Raw genomic sequence first — 26329 nt, 5'->3', positions numbered from 1 at the left:
CTAGACCCGCCTACGAAAAAAAAAAAAATAATCTTGGCTCGATCTTGGAATTGGAAGGACATTCAAGTTCACTGATGGCTTCTTCATTTTTATTTTTAATAATTGACCTGGAGTTGTGCCTTTTCAAGGTTTCATATCATTCTCACCAATAATCAATTTATAACGATAAGTATTTAGACTTCATTCGAAAATTCTCTATCTCTAAATAAATAATTAAGAAATGACCTTGTATCTTGTGAACTTTTAACATTTTTCAAGATATAAGCTCATCCCGAAATTACACTGATCAAGACCTTTCATTTGAGTACCCACATCAATTTTTCATATATTTATATATATTATATATATGTAAATATAAAAAATATATAAAAATGCATGTGAGTACTCAAATGAAAGCTCTTGATGAGTAGAACATCGGGATGAGTTTAAAAAATACACTTTCGTAGAATTTGGGTTTTAATTAAATAATTTTGACTCTGATAATTTTTTTGATAGTAAGATCAATCATTTTTAAAAATATCTAGGTCCTTATGGCATCTGTAATGCGATTTATAGTCGGTTTTTAGCGATCCGAAGCTGATATAAATAATGCAAAAGTAGAATCGATTGCTTGCAAGTGATTGGTGATTTATGAAGCTTTTTGATTTAAAATTTATATAGAAACCAGTGGAGAGAAAAATATGAATGAATGAATGAATGAATGAATCAACATTCTAAACTTAAACTTGTAGTTTTATTAAAAAAAAGTTAATAAAAAATGAATAATGCATGATTTATCATCGAGACACGTATAGAGACTATATATACGCTTAATAGTGATTTACCTTCTCGGCTTTTATTATTTATTCAATGTTCGAGCGAGACGTCTTTTTATTGATATCAATGAAATTACGATTACAAACACCGGTCAATGGTTTAGTCATCAAACGTGAGTATGAAGCTGTTATCAGTTGAATATATGTATTACACAATACCAAGGAGCAAAGTTAAGTGATCGATAACAAATTTATTTTATGGCACTATTATTATATATAGGTTTTCAAGTTCAATAATACATTGCGTATCGTGAAAGATTATATGTATTTTCTGAAACATTTTTTGATGTCTAGATAGCTCTCTCTCGAGGCGTTTATTTACCGAGTGACTAAGCTTTCGCGATAATGCGCTGGACTTATGTTTGCTATTCAAATCGGTTATTGCTGAATGGATAATTGCTAAGAGGGTTTTGTTTAATCATTTGAGTGCCTGACTTTAAAGTTGTTGTCTTATTTTTAGTAGGCTTAATGCTAGCTCAAGCTAATTAGTTTACTGAGTTATAATTTATTCGAATAATTTTATAATAAAAAATGTGGAAAAAATTTTGTGAATAATCAATCGAAAATAAATTATTCAACAATACGACTTTTTGATCATTAAATTGTCAATGTAAGTTGATGTTTTGATTGTTAATAAATAGAAAAAAATTTTTATTACTTTTCTGAGACTTGAAAAAAATTATTTTTAGAATTATCATGAATTAAGATAATTTTTTATTGCAATTATTGATAATTACGCCTATAAAAAATTTAATTTTTGGTAAGTGTTTAATTTTATGGTCTATAAAATTTATAAAAACTAGCAATCTTGCAGTCACTATTTTTTAATAATCACATATTATTTTTTTAAATATAAAAATTTTTAAAGAATTATTTTGAAAATATAGAATTCTTAATAGATAAATTTTTAATAAATTTATAAAAAAAAAAAATGAATTTTTCCATTTTTTAACAGTCAAAAAATATAAATTTACTAAATAATTTTCTCATTATCTCAATAAAAATTAAAAAAACAAGGTATTTATATTTTCCAAGTATCCAAGTAAAAATTATTATAAGGAGAGGGAATAAAACTGTAAAACTAAACATAATATAACATAATAACATCCAAGACATACAATCTTTACAATAGGATTTTATTTAAATTATAATATTTACAAAAAATGAGATTGGTAAATTTACTTCTCCATAAATGATTCTTACTAGATCAAATAATACATAGTTTTATTTATTTATTTATCATAATAATAATTATTAATATTATTATTCATTATTTTGTTTTAATATTCATTATTTAATCATCATCATCTTCCTTTTAACACCTACATATATTTATATATTTATATAATATATATATTTATTTATTTATTATTTATATTTATATATTTATAGCGAATAGTAATCTAAATTTACGAACATAATCACAAGGCGACACGACCGAATTAATAATGCTTCGATGCGTGGTTAAATTTGTATAATCATTATCATTTTCCCTTTTCACTTAATAATTTAAATTAATTACTTGTAATTTTTTCCAGCAAAAAAATTAAAACATACATCAAGCTTTTTTCTGATAAAACAACAATAATAATTTTTTATTTGTTTTTCCACTCAGTAATTATAATCGAGCTGATATAAATAATTAAATTTATTTTTTTATCGAGATTCTTGCAACCGACGGCGCATCTTCTTTACTCACCATTTTTTTTTTTTTTTTTTTTTTAAATATTTTATATTATTTTATTATTATCATACCATTTAACCACATTCATACATGTATTTCACACTATACACAGAGATTCTTTTATATGATAATAATAATAACTGATAATGATAACTATTAATTTTTTTAAACAAAAATAATAACAACAATTAAACATATAATTTATCCAATCTTGTTTCTACACGCACTCGCTATAATCGCATTTACAAACTTAAAAACAAAAAAAAAAACATTTACAAACTTTTTTAATTGCTTTAACATAAATAAATCAATGTGCAATAAATGCAACACTAGATTCAATATTCGATAATTATAATTTAATAACTCATTAATTAAATTTATATTGTTAAACCTAACAAAACTAAATTAACAGTTATGCTTTTTTTTCTATTTTTAATAATAGAAAATTAAACTTGCGCAATACAATTAATTATTTGATAATCAGTGTCCCAAGTAATTTTCATTTAATTACACTTAAATTAGTCATCACAATAAAATGTCAAATAAAAGTTTTTATTCACCAATAACACAAACACCAATATCCATTTTTATTATTTAAATAAATAAAGTACACAGAAAATTATTACAAATCTCCTAATTTTTTTTTAAGTTCAACATATTAGGTACAAATAATACATAAATATATCATTAATATTTCATTATTATAAATATTAATATTATTTTTTTTTTGTTATAGTTATTTTGTTTTCTTCAGTAAATAATTAAATAAACACAAACATTGTCAATACATTAATATGCAATGTGTTGTATTTGTAATTGAGAGTAGGACAGATAATTTCGTCTCGTCTCGGACTGCAGAAACGTGCCCTGGTAACATCGAAATGTCAAGCACGTGTTCACAATTTATAATTCGTATCTTTATCTTTTTATCTTTAACTTTCTTCAACCATTTCATGTCTCACTTTTGTCATACTCTATTAACCAATCACGTTTATCACTACTGAAATGGAAATTGACCCCCGCGCTCAGGAAATGTACTTAAAATTAAATTTGCATTATTATGCAAAAAATTTTTTTTTTTTCATTATTATTTTTTAGACTTTTATCTATTTTTAATTATTTAGATTCAATTGAATTATTTTTTCTCAAGATTTATTTGACTTAAAATTTTTTTACAAAGCTTAGGAATTTTTAAAATAAAAAATTAAACAATTTTTTTTTTGTTTTTTTAACTAAAATTCATCAAAAATTTTTTAAATCCACACAATTAAAAAAAAAATAATTTAATTAATAAATAAAACCCTAAAATATTAATTATTTCAATTAGATAGAGTATAAAAAAATCAGATCTTTTTATAATAAAATAAAAATTAAATAAAAATATTGTAACATAAAATCTCTGATAATTTCAAAGGTTACTGAGTAAAATACCAACAAATTATTGGAAGCGGCATTTATAATTAATAATGACGTACAATAAAATCTGGCATAAAATATTATCCTCGGAATTAAAACAAATATTTATTTATCATAATTTAAATCATTACTCTTGTTGTAATTATCTGAGCAAATTTAATAAATTGATCCCGCTTTTAATCATATACAACATGAGATGAACCTTTAATGATCGGATTTACCAAAATGAAACTCAAATATAATTTATTATTTTTCCATTATATATTCAAAATAATTTTATTTAAAGTACAAAGTGTGTTGTGATATAGAATAATTTATCTCAATGATTATTTGCGTAACGAGCAACACAATTCAATGTTAACATACTTTACTCTTCCGACGCGTGACGTCACACAGACTAAATGTTTTAAATAAAAAATACGTCAATCGATATTATCATATATTCCGTAGTGTTATTAATGTTGTTGTTTAATGCGTTATTGCGACGCGTGTTAAACATCTGGCAGTATTATTCCAACACAGGTGTATATCTGTACGGCTAACTATAACCCTCTTCCCGTCATATATTTTGATTACACTCCCGGGCTGTCATTAATAAATTATTTCCACGACAATTATTTCTGTTATCATTCATTATTCAAAAATTGACACTTAAAATAATTAATAAGAATTTCAAATCTATTATTCAATAATTACACATTATAAATTATTATCATTCATCTGACATGAACGAAGATAATATCAAATAAATTTTATTCAAACTCTGAGAAAATTTTTTTGTCTGAAGAAATTTAAATATTAAAAAAATTATTTATTATCTCAGTGTAGTGGTCTTTAAAATTACAGACGAAAAAAAAAAAAATGAAAATTTTTCTGATGCCAAGATTCATCAAATTATCTTACAAACGTCTTTCGTCAGGATCAAAGTTATTATGCAATATATATAATAATAATAATTTTATGATGAGACGTATGCCCTGTACTTATTACATTATATTATAATGAAAAGAATTGGATAATAAAAAATGAAGAAACTCATATATATATATATATATATATATATATATATATATATATATATATATATATATATATATATATATATATATATATATATATATATATATATATATATATATATATATATATATATATATATATATATATATACGCATTGAGAAATACATTTAGCGTAAATCTTCCAGCATTGATAACCTTGTGCCGCAATAAACCCAACTCTCAATTTCTCAGATATCCCGATTCCCTCAAAGATATAGAAGTAATACCCGTCGTTTTCCGTACCGGGAATCCTGATGCTTTCTCGCTCGTAAAAAGAAATTTTTCAACCGGATTCAATCCCAAGGAGCTGTCCCCATACTTTTCCGCTACCAAAAATACTCCTACAAGATAATAATACTGTCTTCTGTACTCTCTTTTTTTTAATCTCTCAAGATTATCATTATTATTATTATTTATAGTGACCTTTGTCATTCAAGCGTCGCACATCGACCAGCAATTAAATTGTACGGCCTTATATAAATTTTTTTTTTAAATAATTCAGTCCAATAATTTGGTGACGAAAAAGTGGGCGGAAATTGTGACTGTTAATTTTAAAGTAAGTGAGACACAAGGCAGTTGAACAAAGTTTTTGGAGCAAGATGCTACGTCAGATCGCTTGATATAATTGTTCAGTATTGAGTTAATTTATATTAATTTTTATTTTAATATTTAAATATAAATAATTTAATTAAAAAGCGGCTTGTCTACTTTACTCGACTCGCCCGAAATATTTTATTGTATATGCGTGTACGTATATATATCTGGCACGGCTCTTCTATCGATTGAGAACAGTCGTTGGAAGAACACACCAGCATGGATAATTAAATTACCTGGGTCGATGAAAAACACTTTTAGAAACCGGATTATTGCAGTACCACGATACATTATATTCTTTTAGATTATTTTATCTCTCTTTCATTCTATTTTGTTATCTCGCACTCTTTTTATTATATATTATTATTATAATTATTAAATATTTCTCCCTCTCGGTCGCGACAACTATCAACATTTTTACCCAATGCAGACAGGCAATATTTTTATTATTATTATTATTATCATTATTATCGTAATAATAATAGTAATAATGATAGTATTGATAAGAAATATTATAATTATCGAAGAATAAATTTTATCGGATTCACAAGTGATTATTAATTCACTGACACAATTTTTTTTAATAATAAATACGATAATTAAAAATTAATTGTATTAAGATTTCAAGAATAAAATAGAATATATATTTTATATATATATATATATATATATATTTTTTTTTTTTTTAATTAATAATCATATCTATGAAAATTTAATTCAATAAAAAAATTTTGAGTATTTAATTTTTTTATTTAAAAATTTAAATACTTGTAAAATAAATTTTTATAATTCCAATTTTAATATTTAAATATTTATTGTTTAATCAGCAATGTAATTAAAATTTTCTCTTCAGCTACACATAACAGTATATATTTATATAAATAATTTAAATTTAAAACTCGGAGAATTATCAAAGATTTAAAAATTTAAATATACAAGATCTGAATAAAACAAAATGGTTCTCTGCGCAGAGTGTACGATATTACATAAACATTTATTTATATTTTTATTGTTTTTCATATTAATAACCTCCAGATTTAAAGAGCTTATAAATAGCACAGAATGTTTCATGCACTAAAATAATTTATTTATAAAATTAAAAAGAACAAACACATTAAATATTAAGAACTCAATCAAATAATATTTAAAAGAAAAAAATTAGGCGGTCTTAACCAGTGAATGGAAAATATTACATTCTGTGCTGATAATACATTTATTTCTATTTAAAAACTCATTGATTTATTTATTTGTTAGTTTATTTTTTTTTTTTTTTACGTGTAGCAATACTGCTGAATAGCATGAAGAGAATCTAAATATAAAATATCGCAGTGTTTATATGTATTTGTCTATTATATATTATGAATCTATATATTGTATGAAACACAGAAACAATGTATAATGTACAATAGAAACCTCCGTAATAGGTACTCTAGTCGAGCAGTGACGATCTGGGGATTATGACAATTTTTTAAATTATTTCAAATATACTCAGATAAATTTTAAATGTTAATTAATACTTTTTTAATTTTTAAATAAATTTTAATTTTTCACGATCTGGATTTTTTTCATTATGATAATTGATAATTACGACAATAATTCGGAAATTCGCTACTGCTACATTTTTTTTTTTTTTAATTATGGAAATTAATTAGATTTTTTTTTTTTTAACAATAAATTAAAATTTTTTTTACAATTACATTTTGAAAAAAAATTTAACAAAAATTTATTTTTTATTAAATTATATATTTTTTTTTTTTTTTTAGTAAACTAGAAAAAAAAAAATTTGCAATTTTTTACGAGTGAAATTTAAAAAAAAATTTTAAAATTGTAAAAAATTGAATTTTAATAAAAAAAAATACATTAAAGAATCTCGGATGGTTTATGTTAAATTGATGTAGATTTCTATAATTAACCGTACCGGTAATCCGCGAGCTCAGCAAAGGAATTTTAGGTGGATTTTAACCCAGAACGATAATGCTGTTAGTACAAGAAAAGATGTTCTCTTAATTCCCGTATTAATAACTTGATAATTACTCATTTATATTTAAATAGAAGCAGTAGCTAGTGACACACAACATACAAGATTTATCAATTATAATATTAATAGTAATTATTAAAACAATGATAATAGTATAATGTCGATAAAATTCCCAGCAGACTTGAATTCAAAGCGAGCTCTAGATAATTTTATTAAAAGATTTATTTTCGGGCCGACAGAAATATTTAAAACTGAAGGATTAATTAAACGGATGTTTTATGAATTAGTCCTTGATAGTAAAAAATATGAGGTATGCCAGATAATAATAATGTATGGCATATAAAACCATCTGTGATCTGTAAAATAGTCTAGTCACGATACAAGATATATAATAACAGCTAATATTAATAACAATGAGTAATTAGTTGGCGTAACTTGCTGACTATCAAACTGAGATAATTAATTAAATGTTAGCGTTTCAGTTTAGTTGTTAATAAATGTAATAACACAAAATATGTTGTTAATTAACAAGACAAGAGCTCGCTAAGCAGCAATGGTGGTTTCAAGAGTATAAGTGTTATATATATATATATATATATATATATATATATATATATATATATGAAAAGTTTAAACTATTTATTTGCGACCGCAAACGGGCACGTGCCAGCTTCTTCTTGACTATCAGACTTTATAACTTTATACTTTATTGTTAATGTACTGCGTATGCTTATACTCCGTGTATGTATTTATAGGCATAGTGTAATGTACTGTATGAGTGTTGATAGACGTATTACATTATTTATATGACCGTATACATTGTATAGGTGGATTTTATTACGATTTATGTTATTATTACGTGCAGAGATATTTTATAAATTTAAAATACTGCGACCGAGCATTCATAAAATAATTTATATTTATATTTATATGGCTCATCTATAAATAATAAAATTACCAGGTATTTCTAAATAGTATGTACAATGAGTGCCAAGACATATGTCGAGCGCGAGACCTAGTAGTTTTTAAAACTAAGGGCTCAATATTTGAATATTTAATTGTACGCTTTTTTTTTTTTTTTTTTTTTTTTTTTTTTTGTGTTTTGATAAATTTTATGGAAAAATAATTTTTTAATAAAATTATTTTAATTTTTAGAAAATTAACTTGACTTATTTTTTTAAAATAATTGAAATATATTTACAAATTTTTAAATAATTTTTTTGAAAAAAAAAAAAAATGTCAATTTCAAAATAAAAAAAAAAATAATTTTTCCATGATGTTGTCTAGCTCCTAAAATAAGAGAGATAAAATATAAAAAAAAAAAAAAAAAAAAATAGATGTGAAAATGGTTTTTGAGGTAGGGAGGACTATATATCCTAGAATAGATGTAAATATAAATATATGTAATCTAAAACGTGAAATAATTTTTTCTATGCTAGAATATATAATATACAATACTTGAGAATTTCTCGTAATGTTATACTCCCTTCTAGTGCAATATGATGATTTAACATATTACGCTCATTGACATAACACATTCACATCTGATGTACTCTCGTATTAACAGTCATGTCGAGACTTTATTTAACTATTATTATAATTATTAATATTAATATTATTATTGTTATTGTTGTTATTATTATTAAAGATTGCCTCTGCATATATACACTGGCACATATTGCGTTGGCAGTACATTACATATATGCAGCAGCAGTAGCAGTAGCAGCAGTTACGCCGACGAGGACGATAAACCTAACTCGGGAAATAATATCCAGATGAGATCATAACATATCGCTACTCACACCATAAATTGTAAATCGTTTATTTAATAATTATTATATTAAATATTTTTACTAATCCAACATAAAGACATTACACCATTAATAATTAATAATTAATAATATATAATTGTCAACTGGATATTTTTCCTGAATTAATATAATGCTCTGCAAAAAATACTTTTAATTTTACTTCCATGTATCCTCAATATTTTTTACATACAAAGCGATCATTAATTACTTTTTAAAGCTGATAAAAATAGCATCGACTACTGTATGCAATTAATTTTTATTTATTATTTAGATTTTTTTATACTGTTATAATAATAATAATAATAATAATAATAATAATAATATTTTATTATTTAGCACATTAATGGTTATTTTTCCGCTACTGCTATTTTTATCATTTTCAATGGATTGCTATTAACGACCGCGAAAAGCTGTTGCCGAGAGCCAGTATGTCATAAAATTTAATATATTCATCCACATACATTCATACATAATGTAACACACTCAAGGTTCGTTTAGTTTGAATCTCCGTTATCGAGTCATTGTGCTCTTGACACGGAGGAACAATAAAAGGAATCATGATACATATTCACACTTTAGCCTCTCTCTCTCTCTCTCTCTCTCTCTCTCTCTCTCTCTCTCTCTCTCTTATATTCTTTCACACACGTTCGTGAAATTTTTATGATCCACCCATAGTTATAATGTATAATATAATATATAATAATAGTAAAACTCTCTCAGTCTCAATCGTACTCCCTTTTAAATGGCTGCTCCACGATTAGACGGTGTTCTGCCGATAATCTTCCAATCTTCATTTTCTTGACAATAAAATTGATAATTATTAAAATTACCAACTCAAAAATACTCCTTGTGAATGAATTAATTAATTAATTAATTAATTAATTAATGACTGATGATGAAAATGCGGATGCAATTGGACGTGTGGTCTTATTTAAAAATATTTATGCAAGGTGCTTTGTATTAAAACAAAACTCGATAAAACATCAACTATTACACTTTAACTAATAAAACTGAATAACACTATTAGAGTTTTTTAACAAAAGTTCAAGTGTAAACATCAGAGATGCAAGTGCATCGAAAAATTTTAATTGGTGTCTTGTAAAGTAGAGATCAGTTTTTTTTTACTGATGTTTAATATAATAGATTAAAGATTAAAATATATAGATTTTAAGATTTAGTTTGGTTTTGTTTGGTTTATTTGTTTCAGTATACTGTAAAGAGATTATCTTCAATAAAGTGCATGAGTACACTAGTACTAGTACTAGTATATAGTATACTTGTAGTACTTTTCATTTTATAAATCCTCGTATGTCTCTAAATTGGCTGAATGATGAGCATTCACAAACGATTATCGTGGATGATAGTTATTTGCTACTATATACTCGATAGAATAATGTGGTTGATTTTCTTTTACATTATTAAACTCTTCTGGTGAGATGATAACGACTAGTTTTTTTTTTATTACTTCCATTATTACTTTTAATGGGAACCACATTTTATTATTTATTATTTATTATTTATAATCATACACAAAATCAAGAATCACAGCGAAATTGCAAAAGATTCCAGATAGCTCCTTGGAATGACGGAGGCCAGGTATGAAAAATAGATAATAATCATTGATACAATCACGTACATAGATTATGATTATGATTATTATTATTATTATTATTATTATTATTATTATTATTATTATTATTATTGTTATTGTTGTTGTTGTTGTTGTTGTTATTGTTGTTCTTTTTCTTGTTAATTAATAATTAATTGTCATTACAGTAGTAATAATGTAAAATGACAACAGTAACCAAAAGTAGTTTAACATTTCTTATCGAGCGGTACCAATTGACCAGTATTTGTTTTTTGCCAATAAATAATTCAGCTTGACTGAATATTTACTCAATAAAGTCCAATAGATTAAATTGGCATTATTTTAAAATAATTTAATACCAATATTATAATAATAATAATAATAAATAAATTTAAAATTCAGCGAATTCTTTGGCGCATTTTTCGGTATTTGAGATTCTCAGTGGCTCTTCCTCGTAATCATCAAAATTACTAGTGTCGCCGGGGCCCTTGCACTTGGGTATGAAGGGAGCTTCAATGCGTTTCTGGAAGACAGCAATCCAGTCGGTGCTGGCGAACCATTTGTGTCCCTTTATATCATTAACGCCAGCTTTGAGGTTCCCGTACCTCTTGGTCAAGTCAACTTGAAGTAAATTACGCAGCAGATCCTTTAAATCGTATCCAAAGTGGGATGGAAATCTTACTTTGCCGCTTACTATTTTTTCGTAAATTTGGATCGGCTGGTCGGCAAAAAATGGCGGATAACCGGCAGCCATTTCATAGACTAAAACTCCGAGCGCCCACCAATCTACGGCTTTATTGTAGCCCTTGCTTAGAATTATTTCGGGCGCCAAATATTCCGGAGTACCGCAGAGCGTCCACGTTCGCCCTTTTACTCTCTTAGCAAATCCAAAATCAGTGACCTTTAGGTAGCCCTGAGAATCAATCAGAAGATTTTCAGGCTTCAAGTCACGATAAATGAGATCAAGATAGTGTAAATACTCAAAAGCAAGTACTATTTGAGCGGCGTAAAAACGTGAGTGTGGTTCGGAGAATCTTCCAACTTTTCGTAAATGTGAAAACATTTCTCCACCGGGTACATACTCAAGTACCATATAAAGATTTGAATTATCCTTAAAATGAAAACGTAACGAAACGAGAAATGGAAAACTTATAGCCTGTAATATACGCTTTTCATTGAGCGTATGCTCGACCTGTTTTAACTTAACGACTTTCTGTTTATCCAAGATTTTCATAGCATAATACTCCTTGGTCGGCTTGTGCTGGACTATCATGACCCTCCCGAAGGAGCCGGTACCCAGTGTCTTGATCCTCTCAAAATCATCGAGCGCAGCGGTGTTGGTTGGATTCTTCTTCCATTTTTCCTCAAACTCTTCCTTGGCCTCGTCCAAGAACTCCTTGACACTCTCAGCAGCGTCAACCTTTTTGTTAGCTGTCGCAGCATTGTTCCCCATCTTTCCACCCGTGCTCGAGCCCGCTAAGGCTCCACGGATATCGAATTTTTTCAAAATTGCTGCGGCTTTACTCGTTCCTTTAAGGGCGATAATTCAAAACACTCCTGCTCGCTGGAGTGTTTTAAGCTCTCTGATGTCCTGCTCGCCAGATCCTACCCCAAAGACTATTTAAATGGTTTTATTTATAAATTATCAGTCGTTATTCTGACTGATGAATCTTATACGTGTTGTAATATTATTATTGTAGTTGTTGAGTAATTAACGATTAATTATTTAAATTAAAATGGCCTCGAATAATTACTGGCTCCTTGGCAATGTTGGAGCTTCGATCAACCAGGCGCGTGACAGAACGCTCGATTATTCTCACAAAAAAAAACTTCACGGGGGTCAACAAAATAGGTCAACACTCCTCGTCTGCACTTTGCGCCATCTTTCCTGTCAATTACAACCACCACTGCCGTCGTTTCTCTCTGCTCCAAAATCCCCACGTACCAAACACACACTAATTGTTGGGTAAGGTGCTTACCAACTTAACTGTGATAATTATTATTCCAATTCCTATTTAAATATCAACTGTTATCGGTGTTATTTAATCACCTCCAGTGAACACACTTTTTGTTGGTCAATCCATTAATATTGATTATTATTTATCTTCAACTCTAAAAATAACAAACAGATAAATAAATATATTATATATATATATATATATATATATATATATATATATATATATATATATATATATATATATATATATATATATATATATATATATGTATTACTATTATTTAATAGAATAAACCAAAATATCAATTATCACGCACTTCACTGGCACTGTACTTACGACACACTCGTTTGTTAATTCGGGCTTATGTAAAAATAATAAATTGTACACACTCGCGTATGATGATATCGCTCAACCCCTCGAGCCCGCTCCAAACCGAGGACGTCGGCACACTGTACACCGCACTCTACAGTGAGCTGAGGACCGCCACCAACGCCGCTGACGACTCTCCACATCAACTACCTCAGCACGTCACACAGTCACACTTATTTAAATTTACATCTGTGTGTACCTACACCAGCTAAGCCCTCCGTCCAATTCTCCGCTGAATGGAGACCAGCTTGCTCTCGGGATCTATACAATAGCTGCGCAGAGACTACCAACCGCAGTCATCCTTTTTATACCTTGTTTTTCAACAAATTTTCGGCTCCTACGGCTCCTGCTGCTCCGTAATGATTTATGACAGCTCTCAATGACAACAGTCTTGCACTATTGCTTCTTTTGGTAATCGATTTTGACAGTCGACTACTGTTAATTATCGATTCGGGTCATTTTTAATCGACTTTTTTAATATCGATTGTCGTGGTTTTGAAAATTTGGATAGGTGTCGCTTTTTCCCGCATTTTTGACATTTTTCCGGATTTTTTTTAAAATAAATTAAAAAATGTACTTACTGTTTTTTTTTTTTTTTTTTATTTTTTTCAATGTCACTCGTGTTAATTTTATAATTATAATAACGCAATTATTAATTGTCATTAAATAAAATTTTAATTGCAATAAGCAATATTTAAAAAAAAAAATAAAAAATTTTTTTTTCAAAACAAAATCTTGTTTTTTTTTTATAATTCATTTTTAAAAATTATTTCCTTTCAAAATAAATCTCGAAAAATATATTCCAACAATTCAATCAAAAATAATATCAATTAAAAAAAAAAAAAAATACTGACTCACCAGTGCTGCAAATCTTGGAAAGAAGAGACTGGAGCTCCTGTTGTCGCTAAAAAATAAAATTTTTTTTATACTTAAATTATTTATTTATACCGACATATTAATTACAATCAAAATAATTTTTTATTGAATTATTATGAAATAAAAAACTGCGTTATCATATCCAAGCAAGTAATAAATATCTTTAAATCATCTCTTCATTTTAATTATTATAATTTTTTATTGTTATTATTAATTCCATGTAAATGTTAAAAAAAAAAAAAAGAAACCCCACTGGTGCTGTCAATTTAGAAGTGCAAAAAAAACCGCATTCAATACTTGACACAATAAAATTTTACTTAATTTATGATCGCAACTTATAAAACTACACACTGACACTTATATTTATTTAATTACGCACTTGAAACAAAAAAATATTAAAATATAACTGCGATAACGTAAAGCTAAACCAACGGCCGTGTTCACCTTTAACGAATCGTAGAGAAGTGAGGCCACCAAAATGGCGTCACATCTTCCAACCAATCAGAGCGCGCGGAAGTTCTACGCAGGCGCCAACTGGCGGGAAAAATTCAAATCACTTATTAAAGTTGAATAAATTTGAACACATAACCATAATAACGGTTATTAAAAGTTGAATTTCGGTAGCCATAGTCAAAACACGACGTTACACGCTAAAAAAACTTTTTATAAATGTAATTTACTCAAGCATTAATAAAATAAAATTTTTTAATTATTAAATAAATAAAAAAGCGGCTAAAATATTGCAAGTAAATTTTTTAACATCTGAGTAAATAATAATAAAATAAATCGTGTGAAAAAATAATAAACAGCGTTGATAAAAAATATTGACATTTAGATTTTGTTAATAGACTTGTTACTTGCTTGGAGATTGTTATTTAGTATTATTATTAATAAATCAATTTACTAATTATGTCACACTTGAGATTTCAAAAAGAATTGAGCAACATAACCCGCATGGACGACGCTATCAAAGGACCTGCTCCTCGATGGCAGAAAAAATGCCTGGAATCATCCGCTAAGTGAGTTTTTATTTTTTAATATTATTCTTTATTGATGATAATTTATTTTGATTTTTTAATTTTATTTTTTAGCTTGAGTACGTCGTTAAATAACTCGAGAAAGCCGATGAGCAATAGCTCGATGATGAACATCATGGTTCCCGGCAAAACACCAACAAAACGTGCGGAAACACGGACAAAAAAGACACCCAAGAGTGGGAAAAAGTCTCCAAGTATGTATTTATATTTATAAATTGTAAGATAAAAATTTATTTTACAAATTTAATCAAATTATAATCTTTAAATTTACTGCAAAAATTAAATGTCATTAATTTAGCATATATTTAATCATTTAAAAAATTTTATAACAAATAAATTATGGCAAAAAAAATATTAATAATAATATAATTCAAATTTTAAATATAATCACAATTAATAAAATTAATTGAAATTTAGGCCGCAATGTGACGACTCCGAAAACTCCAAGTGGTGGAGATAGATTTATTCCTTCAAGGACAACGACTAACTTTGACCTGGCCTACCACAAGCTGACCCAGGCCAAGCTTGAGCAAGATGCCAATAAAAACGAAACCAGTCCTTCGAAAAAAGAGATGCAAAGATTAATTGAAACTATGACTGGGGTGGATATCAGCAACCAGCGAGTCCTGTCTTACCAGAACAAGGCTCCAGCTCCTCCAGAGGGCTATCAAAACCCCTTGAGAGTTGTTTACAGTCAAACAAAGACCCCAGCTAGTGTAAAAACTTCATCTCGGTACATTCCTCAAGCTCCTGATCGTATTCTCGACGCTCCTGAAATTGTTGATGACTACTGTAAGTACTTTATCTATTTTTATTTTTATTTTTTTTTTTAATTAATAATTACAATTAATTATTCTTCAAGAGTAATTTATTAAAATTATTTTACAGACTTAAATTTAGTTGACTGGTCACCAAGTAACATTCTAGCAGTTGCTCTCGGCTCGACAGTCTACCTTTGGAACGCCGCTTCTGGAACAATAGAACAGCTGTTCGAGTTAGAAAATAACGAAGTGGTTTGCTCAGTAGCTTGGATCCAGGAGGGTCCTTATTTAGCAGTAGGAATGCCTTCTGGTAGTACCGAGCTCTGGGATTGCAGTCAAATGAAACGTGTCCGAATTATGAACGGACACGCTGCAAGAGTTGGCTCTTTGGCTTGGAATTCTCACATTTTGACTACTGGCTGCAGGTAAATATTTATTGTCTATTAAAAATGTAATTAGTTGTTAATTATTGAATAATAAAATTATTTACTGTTTATTGAACAGATCAGGACAGATTGTACACCACGATGTACGACAACGCGAGCACGTAGTATCAGGTGTAAACGGGCACTCTCAGGAAGTTTGTGGTCTCAAGTGGTCACCCGACGGTAAATATTTGGCAAGTGGTGGTAATGATAATATGCTACAAATATGGTCAGCTGTTGGTGGACAACACCACGCGCATAGTCAAGCTTTATACTCGTTTAATCATCATCAAGCTGCTGTCAAAGCTCTAGCCTGGTGTCCATGGCAGACAAATATTTTAGCTAGTGGTGGTGGTACTGCTGATAGGACAATTAGATTTTGGAATTGCAATAATGGTAATTTATTAATTTATCAAACATAAATTTTTTTTTAAATTATAAAATTTTTTATTTAAAAAAATTTTATAATTTAAAAATATTTTTTTAGGCACCTGCTTAAACACCATCGACACTAAATCACAAGTATGCTCATTACTCTGGTCAACGACCTACAAGGAAATAGTATCAGGACACGGATACGCCCAAAACCAGCTAACAATATGGAAGTACCCGTCGATGGCTAAAGTTGCGGAATTAACCGGACACACCAGCAGAGTTTTGCACCTGGCTATGTCTCCAGACGGCACGACAGTGCTCAGCGCTGGTGGAGACGAGACACTGAGACTCTGGAAGTGCTTCCAGACAGATCCTCTCAAAAAGAAGAAAGAGCACACTAATATTAAATCTGTTGCTTCAAAATTAAAACAATCTATCCGATAATCAATTAAATTAAATTAACTTTTATTATTTATATTTATATTTAAACTTATACTTTGATTATTTTGTTTACCAATTACAGGACAAGGATCTTTACATCCTGACTTAGAATAAAATCTACCTGAATTAAACTATTTATAAAATTTTTTATAATTGGTGATTGCGATTGTTGAAATAAATAGCGTGTATTTTGATATAAATCATCAATTTTTAAATAATAATAAAATCCATGATAATCTATATTATTAAGAGAGTAAGCAAAAAAATTTTAAAGATCTAAACTCATCCCGATGTTACATTCATCGAGACCTTTCATTAGAGTACCTACACCAATTTTTCATATATTTTATATATTTATATATTTATGTATATGTATATATGAAAAATATATCAAAAATGCATGCGGGTACTCAAATGAAAGCTCTTGATGAGAAAAACATCGGGATGAGCTTATATCTTTAAAAATGTCAATATTTAATCAAGTATTAAATATTTAATCAATATTTAATAATGCAAAAATTTATTTATTTATAGTTCACGGTGTTCAGATAGTGACTGCAAGATTGCGAGTAAATATTAACTGTTGAGACCCGCAAAGTTTTATTATGTATTGCTGAGGTGGAGCTTAGCAGCTCGGAACAATTTGATAAATAGCCTGGATTATTTTTAATGTATGATGAAGGAGGATTGGCGGTTCGTTGAGTCCTCGTGGAGATAATATATACTTTATACATGCCCATTAATCCCCTCTACGATTATTTTGACGTAAAAAAACAGTTACGTTCCCCTGAATCCTACACCAATGGTAAGGTGAGCTTGGCTTTAAAACACAGGTATAGTTTCAGGTAATCATCTGACCCCTTGCCTGGCATTCTTTTATTGTTATTTAGCTTACCGGTTTTTTTTTTAAGACATTTAAGTCAAGCTCAGCTAGTCTATAGTCTGTATATTTAGTAGTTATACTCTGGTTTGTGTGTCGCGAGTCACGAGTCCAAGTAAATAAATAACACGGGTGAATTTTTACTTTTTTGTTTTATCATTATTACTTACTTATATATTTTATTTTATTTTATTTACAGCACAACAGAAGAATGGATAGGTTCAACAGGCTAGACAAGCAAGAAGCAGCCAGCAGTTCGACGAGATACGAGGAGCGACAGGGAACCACTGCGACTATCGATGAGGAGGACGAAGAAGATGACCACGATGAAGAGCACGATGAAGATGACGACGAGTGGTGGGCTAGCGACAGTGGCTCTTCCAGCGGGTCTTATTATTCTGACAGTGAAAGTTACACTGACAGGTAAAATAATTTTTTTTTTTTTTTTTTTTTTTTTTAATTGTGGAGAAATAAATTTTTAAATATTTCATTCTAGCTCCTACGCCGAATGGGAAACAGATATAGGACCCTTGGGCGAAGTATTTTATATAGAATCGTTGTCCGAGACTCCTGGGAGCAATAAAAAACCCGAGAAGCCAGAATCACCGCCTCCGGAATTGAAAAGAAAACGAAGTACCCGAGCTGGAAAGCTTATGAGATTGATCAGAAGGCGCGAGAGCAAGAGGTATAGCACGAGGAATAAAAAATCCAAGGGTGATTCTAAACAGGAGGGCAATGCCTCCAAGGAAGGGAGTAAAGAAGTTAAATTTCAAGATTATCAGGTATTAATCCATATTATTAAAAGGATAATAGTTAAAAAATTACAGTGCAGTTTAACAAGAGTCATTATTTAATAAAACAAAATTTTAATTATTTATATTTTTATAAACTCCAGGCAGGTGAAATAAAAGAAGTGATGCTGTGGGTGGATCCAGAAAAACGTCACAAACTAGGCCGGCGCGCAACTTTATGCGAAGCTTATCTAGGAATAGTCCCCGGTGATTTTTCCGACAAAGTAAGAGTGATGGTATCAGGATTCATCCCCGACGGCGAAGCAATAAAAAACAAGAACATAAAAATAGGAGACTGGCTAAGAAGTATAGACGACTACGACGTGACAACAGAGAATATAGAGCCTTTACTGAACCAAATATCATCACCAATGAGCCTGAAGCTCCAGCTGCAGCGAGTTGCGGGTATAGAAGTTACCGAAGACGAGCCTTCTAGTATTCCCCGACAATCTGCCCGAGTTCGTCGGCTGGTGGACCGAGAGCGGAGTAAAAAATTCATGAACGCGCTGCTGGATTACTCTTTTGGAGTTATTTACCTCCAGACATCCGGGCTGTCGGAAACCGGTCCCGAGTTGCAGGGAGTCATGTACACGTACCCGAGATCGGAGAACAAGTCACAAAATTCAATTTTGTGTTCTGCGAGAGGCGCTTTTGTCACGCTGAATCATCTTCTTCCAGAGACTTTTAGCGCGATTCCTACCAGCACGACTATTTCTGTGGGAAGCGAGAGGATCCATGTGATGTATGTAGCTCGGAATGATGAGCTGCTGCTCTTGGCTATTCCCGAGCGCTGGTACAGCCTCGAGGAATCGCGAGAATTAATGAACGATATTGTGAGAACTCTGGAGTTTTCTTACGCGACTCTGCACAAATGCTTCGCTGATGAGTACAATCACCTGGAGCTGGACCACATGTTCTACCTGGCGTTCACCAGGCTGCTGGGCATCGACAACGACGAGGACCCGGTTGACGACGAGGTTCACCAGATAAAAACCGCGATCCAGCGGCGAGAAAAATGCGAGTTTGAAAAAATAGTCGGCGCTGCTCAGCACGTCCAGCTGCCGATGGATGCCCAGTTTGAAATAGACTGCGCGCTGAATGAAATGGAGGCTATGGACTGCCGCGAGTGGAACGAAGACCCGATGGAGTGCCAGAGGCTTTACACCATCCTCGGGACTTGCGTTTATCACAAAAGCTACTTGCTGACTTCTCACATCATGCATCTGGACTTTCTGGAGGTTCACTCTTTTCTGAGGATGAACGGGCTGCTGGAGCTGATGGAGAATGAACCGGTCAAGAGCTTGGTCGTTTGGCGGTTAGTCTATCCCAAGTCCTGCCACCGAGGGATCATCACTGATCCTAAGACTCAGTTCTGCGCCCCTGATGCCAAGTGGTTTGTTCTCGTCGTCGGCTACGAAACTGAGTTTCTTGTTGCGTTGTTTGAAAGCGGGACTACGTCTCAAACTATTATTGAGGACGGCCCGGATATTTTTTATGTCGAAGAGGCTCAGGAAACTCTCAGGCACATTCAGAAAGTCGGCGTGCCCATCTATGCTGCTAAGTGGATCGCGTCCAATGCCAAACCGGAGACTGTTGATCTCAAAGATAAAATCGGGGGAAAACATCTTAGTATTGCGGAAAATTTGCTGGGGTTGATCAAGTCCTCGGATAATTCTAATGCACCGGCGAAGAGCAATTGTGGGACTATTAAAAAAGTTCCGGAGGTTACTTCTATTTTGAAGAAGAGGAGTCCTGAGCAAAGTCTTGTTATTACTGGGTCGAGTAAGTTTTTTTCGGTTAGAGAAAAAAATTTTTTTTTATCTTATTCAATTTAAATTTATTAAAATAATGCGAAATAAAATTTTTAGAATTCTTTAAAATTATTTGGTTAGAATTTTAAAAAACTTTGATATTTTTGCATCCAAAAAATCTAGTTGGGAAATTTTTATTTTCAATTTTGATAATAAGAAATTCAAAATTTTTTTATTTTGTAATTAAAAAATTTTTTTTATATAATAATGGTTTCAATAATTTTCTTTCAAAATATATAAAAAAAAAAATTTCTTTCATTTTTTCAGTGAATTTTTACATTCTTAACAAGAAAAAAAAATTTTTTTATTCATTTAAAAATTAATTAAAATTTTATTTCTAGTGTACTCATTTCAAGCATCTGAAGAATCATTGAGCCAAGGAGGAGCAATGAGTGAACAAAGTGATGATGGAGCACCAATTTTAGGCCGACGAGCATTAAGAGAAAGATATCTCGCCCAATCAAGAGTTGAGTCTGACGACAGTGATTCTGAAATAGACATGTACCGTGTAAGCAGATAAAAAAAAATTAAAAACTCCATTATTTTTTTTCTAAAACCAGAAAAATTAATCCACTGATTTTTTTTTACAGCAAGACTGTGACCAGCAGCAGCACTGTCCGTTTGATTTCACAGACATCCGTGAGAGCTTGCTGAGTCAATCAGAAGTTATTTCTCCAATTCGCATCACCACCGGACCCAAGAATGTGTTGATACACTACGTGCATCTGGACCCTTTTGAAGGGGTGCTGATGTCCTCGAGGACGATTGAGAACCCTGGGAAAAACGCAGATGTGATTAATACCTTCAACGAGTGCGCTCATACAATCCACAAGCTGCTGGGCAACACGGTCCGATTTAAGACCCTGGCTATTGAGGATCCAGCCAGTGTAGTAATTAATAAAAATCTCGTGGCGATAAAAGAGCACGGAATTTTATTCGAATACGAGGGTATTAATTTCTGGGTGATTGGGCGGCTGTTCGAGACGCCTTGCCTCAAAGAATTTTATGTGTGTTATGAAGATTCTGTTCCGCAAAATTTGATTGAAATGGCTTTTAAACTTCAAACTACATGGCATTGACAGTAATCAATTATCAATTGCTAGTTGTGATTATTTTTTGTTTACTTCGTATCGGTGCCTGCAATATGAACCATTAAATAATATTTTAATGTATATATATATATATATATATATATATATATATATATATATATATATATATATATATATATATATATGTTAATATAATAATTAAAAATTTAGACTAAGAGGAAGAATTGTGATATTTTTTAAATTAAAATAAATATTTTCTTAATTAAAATTTGTGTTAGTTTTAAGTTAAAAAAATTGCTATAAAAAAATAAAAATTATATTACAAACGATGCAATTTATTTTTAATTAATCAAAAATCCAAATTTTTCATTAAAAAAAAAATTATTTAGAATACCAATTAAGTACTTAGCTTAAGAATAATTGTTGCCAGCAACAGTTTAAATTAACTAATTATTTAATATAAACTGTACTTATTTAATATCAACTTGTAAAAGTATTATAAATATCAAAGATTCAAAAGCCTAACAGTTAGCTTGCCAAGTGTCAACAAGATTCTTAATTAAGTTTTAAGTTAACTTAATGACCTACTAGTCTAACTCTATACTAGATTTTCGTTTTCTAGGCGAACCGCTGGCGGTTTTTGGTTCCACTTTTACTATGACAGAAGCTCCAGCCATTTTGCTTCCATAGTGGCCAGCCCAGAATAAATTGTCCTTACCGCTGTGCTGGAATAATACTTTTCTCACACCGGGTCCGTAGTTTTTAAATTCATGAGTGAACTGTAAAAAGAGAAAATGTTAAAAGGAAAATTCTATTTATTTATAGTTTATTGATAATCTGAAAAATTAAGTCTGTTACTTTTTAAGCATTTAATTAAATGTTAATTTTTTAAAAACGATCAATAAAAAAAAATGTTCGATTACTTACATGTAACCATTTATTTTGTTTATCATTATCATCTTCAAGGTTATCTCTAAATACATAGACATCCAATTCTTTGTCATTCTTATCAAGTAATGACACAATGCAATCATATTTAGCTGGACAATCCCAACGACAGCTGTACCACTCTCCGACCTTAAAAAAAAAAATTCATCAATCAGTTGATCATTGAAGGGGACAATTTATATCAAAGTTTATACTTTCAAAAATATGTATCTAAAGTTTTATAAAAAATTTTGAATTTTTTTTTAGATTTCTCAAAATCTACTCGATTTTTGAAAATCTTAAATTTTGCCCAAAAATTTGCTAAAAAAAAATTCCACATGCAGAAACTTAAAAAAATTAAAAGTGCAAATTTCTAAAATTATTTTTTTTCATAATAATTGATTCATTAAAAAAATTCCAAGAATTTTCAGATGTCTGTTAATTTCAAAATGTAATTATAATTTTTAATTACTTCGATGGTTGGTTGGAAAGTATCCAAAAGAACATCAGACAATCCTTCATCCAAAAGATCAATGAGTTGTCTTTTGGAGCACTGGCTGTAAGAAGTGACGAAGCACGAGTTGCTTCCATCAAAAACAGGATCTTCTGGAAGAGGAGGGACTCCGACCGGCGGACTCTCGATTTTCCAGTGATCTCCACCTTGTCGCGTGATGACCCAGTGCTTCTTTAATCCATCTTGCCCTGAATGATTTTTCAGCAAGTTTCGCTCGAAAGGATTGTTCTTGCAAATCTTGTAGTAGATTTTCCAGGGATCCTCGCAGTTGTTCAAGCACTTGAGCGACTGGCCAAACGTCATCTCGGCCTTCTTCCTGAAAACATACTCGCGGATCAGATCCTTCCACCTTCGGCAGACCAGTTGACAGTTCAGCAGCGATTTGTGGTCCACGTAGCACAACAACTCTCCAATTAATTCCTCGGGGATGTATTTATCTGCAAGCATCAGACCATTGTTCTCGTCTTCTTCGAATGGAACTCGCTGCGGTCGTAGTCCAAGAATTTTACTTATGAACCTGAAATATTTGGTAATTTTATTAGTGTTAGTCATAAACTATTTGCGCAATTTTGGGTGATATTTAGACAGCAAAAATATAATAATATTTAACTTGACTATTTTTTAATTTTATTTAACAAATAAATTAGCTCCAAAAAATTATTTTTAAAAAATTTTATTTTTTTTTACTTTCTAAGTGTCACTTTTTTTCATAATTAATTTTTTTGAAAAATTATTAAAAATCTGCTAAATTAATTTTTATCCTAATAAATATAATTTTTAAAGAATTATAAAAACAGCTGACATTACATAAAAAAAATATATTTATTTAAAATTATAAAAAATGACAATAGTAATTATTGAAAAATTTGGACATGACAATGCACAAAAAATAATTCACTATTTTAAAAATATCAATTAAATAATTATTTTGTGTTTGATTAAAGTAATTGATAAATTAATTAATCATGAATAAATAAAAATTACTCACCCCGACATGTCAATATAACCTTAAAGGTATTATTTCACTGACTGATAAAAATTTATTTAATTAATATTTTTATTAATTTCAATTTAACACTCCTTTAAAAATAAATATTTAATATTTTAAACTACACACTTATAACCTATATATCAATTATTTTATTAGTCACTGGGCATGAAAAAAATAAAATATTTTTATCGTAAATCGTAATACTTATTATGACAACATCTACACATACCAATACTGGTACTAATGCTATTTGTGTAACGTATATGGGCATGTAATTATATGTACATATATTTAGATCGATATTGAGTCAGCAATAACGTAATAGATTTTTTCAAACATGCGTTAAGTTTCAAATAAATTACTTTTTTATTTTATTCTGACAATTTTTGTAAAATAAAATTCAGCTGTCACCTTGAATATTTTTTGATTAATGATACCGGAAATAAGAAAAACATTTTTCATTTTAAAAATTACGCCTTGATAAATTAGCTAGCAATTGAATTGCATATCAATTTTTTAAATAATTAATTTATTTTTCTAAAAAATTAATGAAAATTGAATTAGCCGACATTTAAATATTTTTTAAGTTTTTTTTTTTTATCAAAAAAATTATTACAAAATAATAAAAAAAATTTTCATTTGTAAAAAAACTTGAAAAACTGCTAGTGCAATTTTTAAAAAATATTTTTTAGTTATCTAATAATTAGAAAAAATCAAAAAATTAAAAGCGTCGGCTAAATTTAGAGTTGTAAAAAATGATCAGATTTTAAAATAAAATATTGATTGGAATAAGATAAAAAATATATAACAAATATGTAGTATGAATTACATGATCCATTTTTTATTTATATTAATAATACACAAAATCGTAGCGTATATTTAAAGGAAGTATGTACGTGGTTTGCGTACACTGAAAAGCGGCATTCGATTTTTGTGATGGATCCTCTTGGGAAGAGGGAATTTGATTTTGGAGTCGTGGAACTGTTTGACCTGTGGTCGACGGCAGTTCGCAGCTTTCACGATTTCCACTTTAATAATTTGGATTGAGTGAGCACGTGCACGATGACGGGCGCCCATGTCTCTGTAGCACTGAGTAACAGCACCGCTTACTGACATGTCACGGTATTCGCGGTACATGTTGTGGGTACCGGAACGAGAGTCATAACGGAGCCAAATTCCAAAGTTTTTAATCTTAGTTGGAGTTGACTCGGGGATCTGTAAAATGAAACAATAATAATTTAAAAAAATTAAAAAACATCAATTGTCAATTGACAATTTTTTTTGAAGAAGTTGTGTAATTAGAAACTTGAAAAAATTTTTTTTTATTTGGAATTGAATTAATTTGTTTTTATTTAACTTGTAATTAAATTGATTTTTTTTTTCAATTTGTAATTAAATCAACAAAAAATTTTTAATTAATTAAAATTTTAAAAATTTTTTAACAAAAACAAATAAAAATTTTCTTGAAAAATAAATTTAATAATATAAAAAAGTTAAAATATTTTAGATAAATTATTTATAGAGAAAAATTGTCAAAAAAAATATCTGGAATGTCCACACATATGCGTGACATACTCAAACATAATAATTACCTGTTTCAAAGAAACAATTTCGCCAGTAGATTTTTTGAATTTTTTCAACTGACGTAAAAAGTACCAAAATCTGGACTTAGCGACGATGGCATCGGGGGCGAAGATGCGCATTTTATACAGAGGAGTAGTCTTTTCCTTCTCTGTTGGAAGTTTTCTTCCAATGACTTCATACTCCACCAACTGCAAAGTAAAAAAATTTAAATAAGTTTGGATTCAAGCATTAAAAAAATTACTAATGACAATTTTATTCATAAAAACAAAAATTTTGATAAATATAAAATATATATGATTGAATTTTTATTTTTACGCAGGTAAAACGGACACATCACAAACCATGCCGTACATCTAACCTCAAAATCAAGTAATTATCTCACGCATCTTGAAAAAGTCGCGACTAGATTGCGACTTTTGGTGAGTAATTTAAAAAAAGACATTGCCTTTTAATTGAGGGTGACAATTATTAATTTTTTATAAAATAAATGCATTAATAAATAAACTTACCTCTCCTTTAGCCTTCATCGTAACGTCTTGATGCAAGTCGAGCTAAGTGCAAAAGAAAGTAGTAACGTGAGTTTTACAGG

At 29.5% G+C, this 26329-nt stretch overlaps 5 protein-coding genes across 9 annotated transcripts; 2 read left to right on the top strand and 3 right to left on the bottom strand.

Moving 5' to 3' along the window:
- Nucleotides 1-8821: 8821 nt before the first annotated feature.
- On the bottom strand, nt 8822-13853 carry Pka-c1 (Protein kinase, cAMP-dependent, catalytic subunit 1). 3 transcript variants are annotated; one of them, XM_074242893.1, is made up of 2 exons: nt 13181-13853; nt 8822-13057 (listed from the first exon to the last, which is right to left on the bottom strand). In XM_074242893.1, exon 2 carries the CDS (start codon nt 12396-12398, stop codon nt 11337-11339), a length of 1062 nt encoding a protein of 353 aa, XP_074098994.1. In that variant the 5' UTR covers nt 12399-13057; nt 13181-13853; the 3' UTR covers nt 8822-11336. The 3 variants fall into 3 exon arrangements, with proteins under 3 accessions (XP_074098994.1, XP_074098992.1, XP_074098991.1); XM_074242891.1 differs by having other exon boundaries at nt 13223-13853; XM_074242890.1 differs by having other exon boundaries at nt 13243-13853.
- A 909-nt stretch (nt 13854-14762) lies between these two features.
- Fzy (cell division cycle 20 protein fzy) lies at nt 14763-17390 on the top strand. The gene is made up of 6 exons (XM_074242451.1): nt 14763-15170; nt 15243-15382; nt 15606-15980; nt 16077-16374; nt 16454-16770; nt 16862-17390. The coding sequence occupies exons 1-6, from the start codon at nt 15061-15063 to the stop codon at nt 17191-17193; spliced, it is 1572 nt and encodes a 523-aa protein (XP_074098552.1). The 5' UTR covers nt 14763-15060; the 3' UTR covers nt 17194-17390.
- Nucleotides 17391-17849: 459 nt separating this feature from the next.
- Nucleotides 17850-21845, top strand: In (inturned planar cell polarity protein). Of its 3 annotated transcripts, none has more exons than XM_074242449.1 (6): nt 17850-17995; nt 18270-18493; nt 18567-18852; nt 18966-20643; nt 21014-21180; nt 21263-21845. In XM_074242449.1, the coding sequence occupies exons 1-6, from the start codon at nt 17993-17995 to the stop codon at nt 21749-21751; spliced, it is 2847 nt and encodes a 948-aa protein (XP_074098550.1). In that variant the 5' UTR covers nt 17850-17992; the 3' UTR covers nt 21752-21845. The 3 variants fall into 3 exon arrangements, with proteins under 3 accessions (XP_074098550.1, XP_074098549.1, XP_074098551.1); XM_074242448.1 differs by having other exon boundaries at nt 17850-18000; XM_074242450.1 differs by lacking the exon at nt 17850-17995 and adding an exon at nt 18094-18202.
- Nucleotides 21846-22034: 189 nt separating this feature from the next.
- On the bottom strand, nt 22035-24379 carry LOC141527134 (F-box only protein 6). Its single transcript, XM_074242452.1, has 4 exons — nt 24154-24379; nt 23124-23682; nt 22652-22801; nt 22035-22503 (listed from the first exon to the last, which is right to left on the bottom strand). The coding sequence occupies exons 1-4, from the start codon at nt 24159-24161 to the stop codon at nt 22312-22314; spliced, it is 909 nt and encodes a 302-aa protein (XP_074098553.1). The 5' UTR covers nt 24162-24379; the 3' UTR covers nt 22035-22311.
- A 593-nt stretch (nt 24380-24972) lies between these two features.
- Nucleotides 24973-26326, bottom strand: Rpl18a (ribosomal protein L18A). The gene is made up of 3 exons (XM_074242148.1): nt 26250-26326; nt 25749-25928; nt 24973-25371 (listed from the first exon to the last, which is right to left on the bottom strand). Exons 1-3 carry the CDS (start codon nt 26265-26267, stop codon nt 25036-25038), a joined length of 534 nt encoding a protein of 177 aa, XP_074098249.1. The 5' UTR covers nt 26268-26326; the 3' UTR covers nt 24973-25035.
- Nucleotides 26327-26329: the final 3 nt, after the last annotated feature.

Source organism: Cotesia typhae, unplaced genomic scaffold, assembly GCF_013202065.1.
Source record: "Cotesia typhae breed Kobodo isofemale line unplaced genomic scaffold, CoteBio_Ctyphae contig_4, whole genome shotgun sequence".
In the NCBI taxonomy this organism is placed as follows: Eukaryota; Metazoa; Arthropoda; class Insecta; order Hymenoptera; family Braconidae; genus Cotesia; species Cotesia typhae.
The sequence above is the reverse complement of the archived record's forward strand: the minus strand, read 5'-3'. Positions and strand labels throughout refer to the sequence as shown.

Excerpts from the sequence above, each read along its gene's own strand:
- Pka-c1 (XM_074242893.1), bottom strand. The coding sequence starts at position 12,398 with ATGGGGAACAATGCTGCGACAGCTAACAAAAAGGTTGACGCTGCTGAG.
- Fzy (XM_074242451.1), top strand. The coding sequence starts at position 15,061 with ATGTCACACTTGAGATTTCAAAAAGAATTGAGCAACATAACCCGCATG. Across the intron at positions 15,383-15,605 it reads GAGTGGGAAAAAGTCTCCAA|GCCGCAATGTGACGACTCCG; the intron begins GTATGTATTTAT and ends ATTGAAATTTAG. Across the intron at positions 15,981-16,076 it reads TGAAATTGTTGATGACTACT|ACTTAAATTTAGTTGACTGG; the intron begins GTAAGTACTTTA and ends ATTATTTTACAG.
- In (XM_074242448.1), top strand. The coding sequence starts at position 17,923 with ATGCCCATTAATCCCCTCTACGATTATTTTGACGTAAAAAAACAGTTA. Across the intron at positions 18,494-18,566 it reads AGTGAAAGTTACACTGACAG|CTCCTACGCCGAATGGGAAA; the intron begins GTAAAATAATTT and ends ATTTCATTCTAG. Across the intron at positions 18,853-18,965 it reads TTAAATTTCAAGATTATCAG|GCAGGTGAAATAAAAGAAGT; the intron begins GTATTAATCCAT and ends TATAAACTCCAG.
- LOC141527134 (XM_074242452.1), bottom strand. Across the intron at positions 22,802-23,123 it reads CTTTCCAACCAACCATCGAA|GTCGGAGAGTGGTACAGCTG; the intron begins GTAATTAAAAAT and ends TTTTTTTTTAAG. Across the intron at positions 22,504-22,651 it reads AACAAAATAAATGGTTACAT|TTCACTCATGAATTTAAAAA; the intron begins GTAAGTAATCGA and ends CTCTTTTTACAG.
- Rpl18a (XM_074242148.1), bottom strand. Across the intron at positions 25,372-25,748 it reads AAATTGTTTCTTTGAAACAG|ATCCCCGAGTCAACTCCAAC; the intron begins GTAATTATTATG and ends TTCATTTTACAG.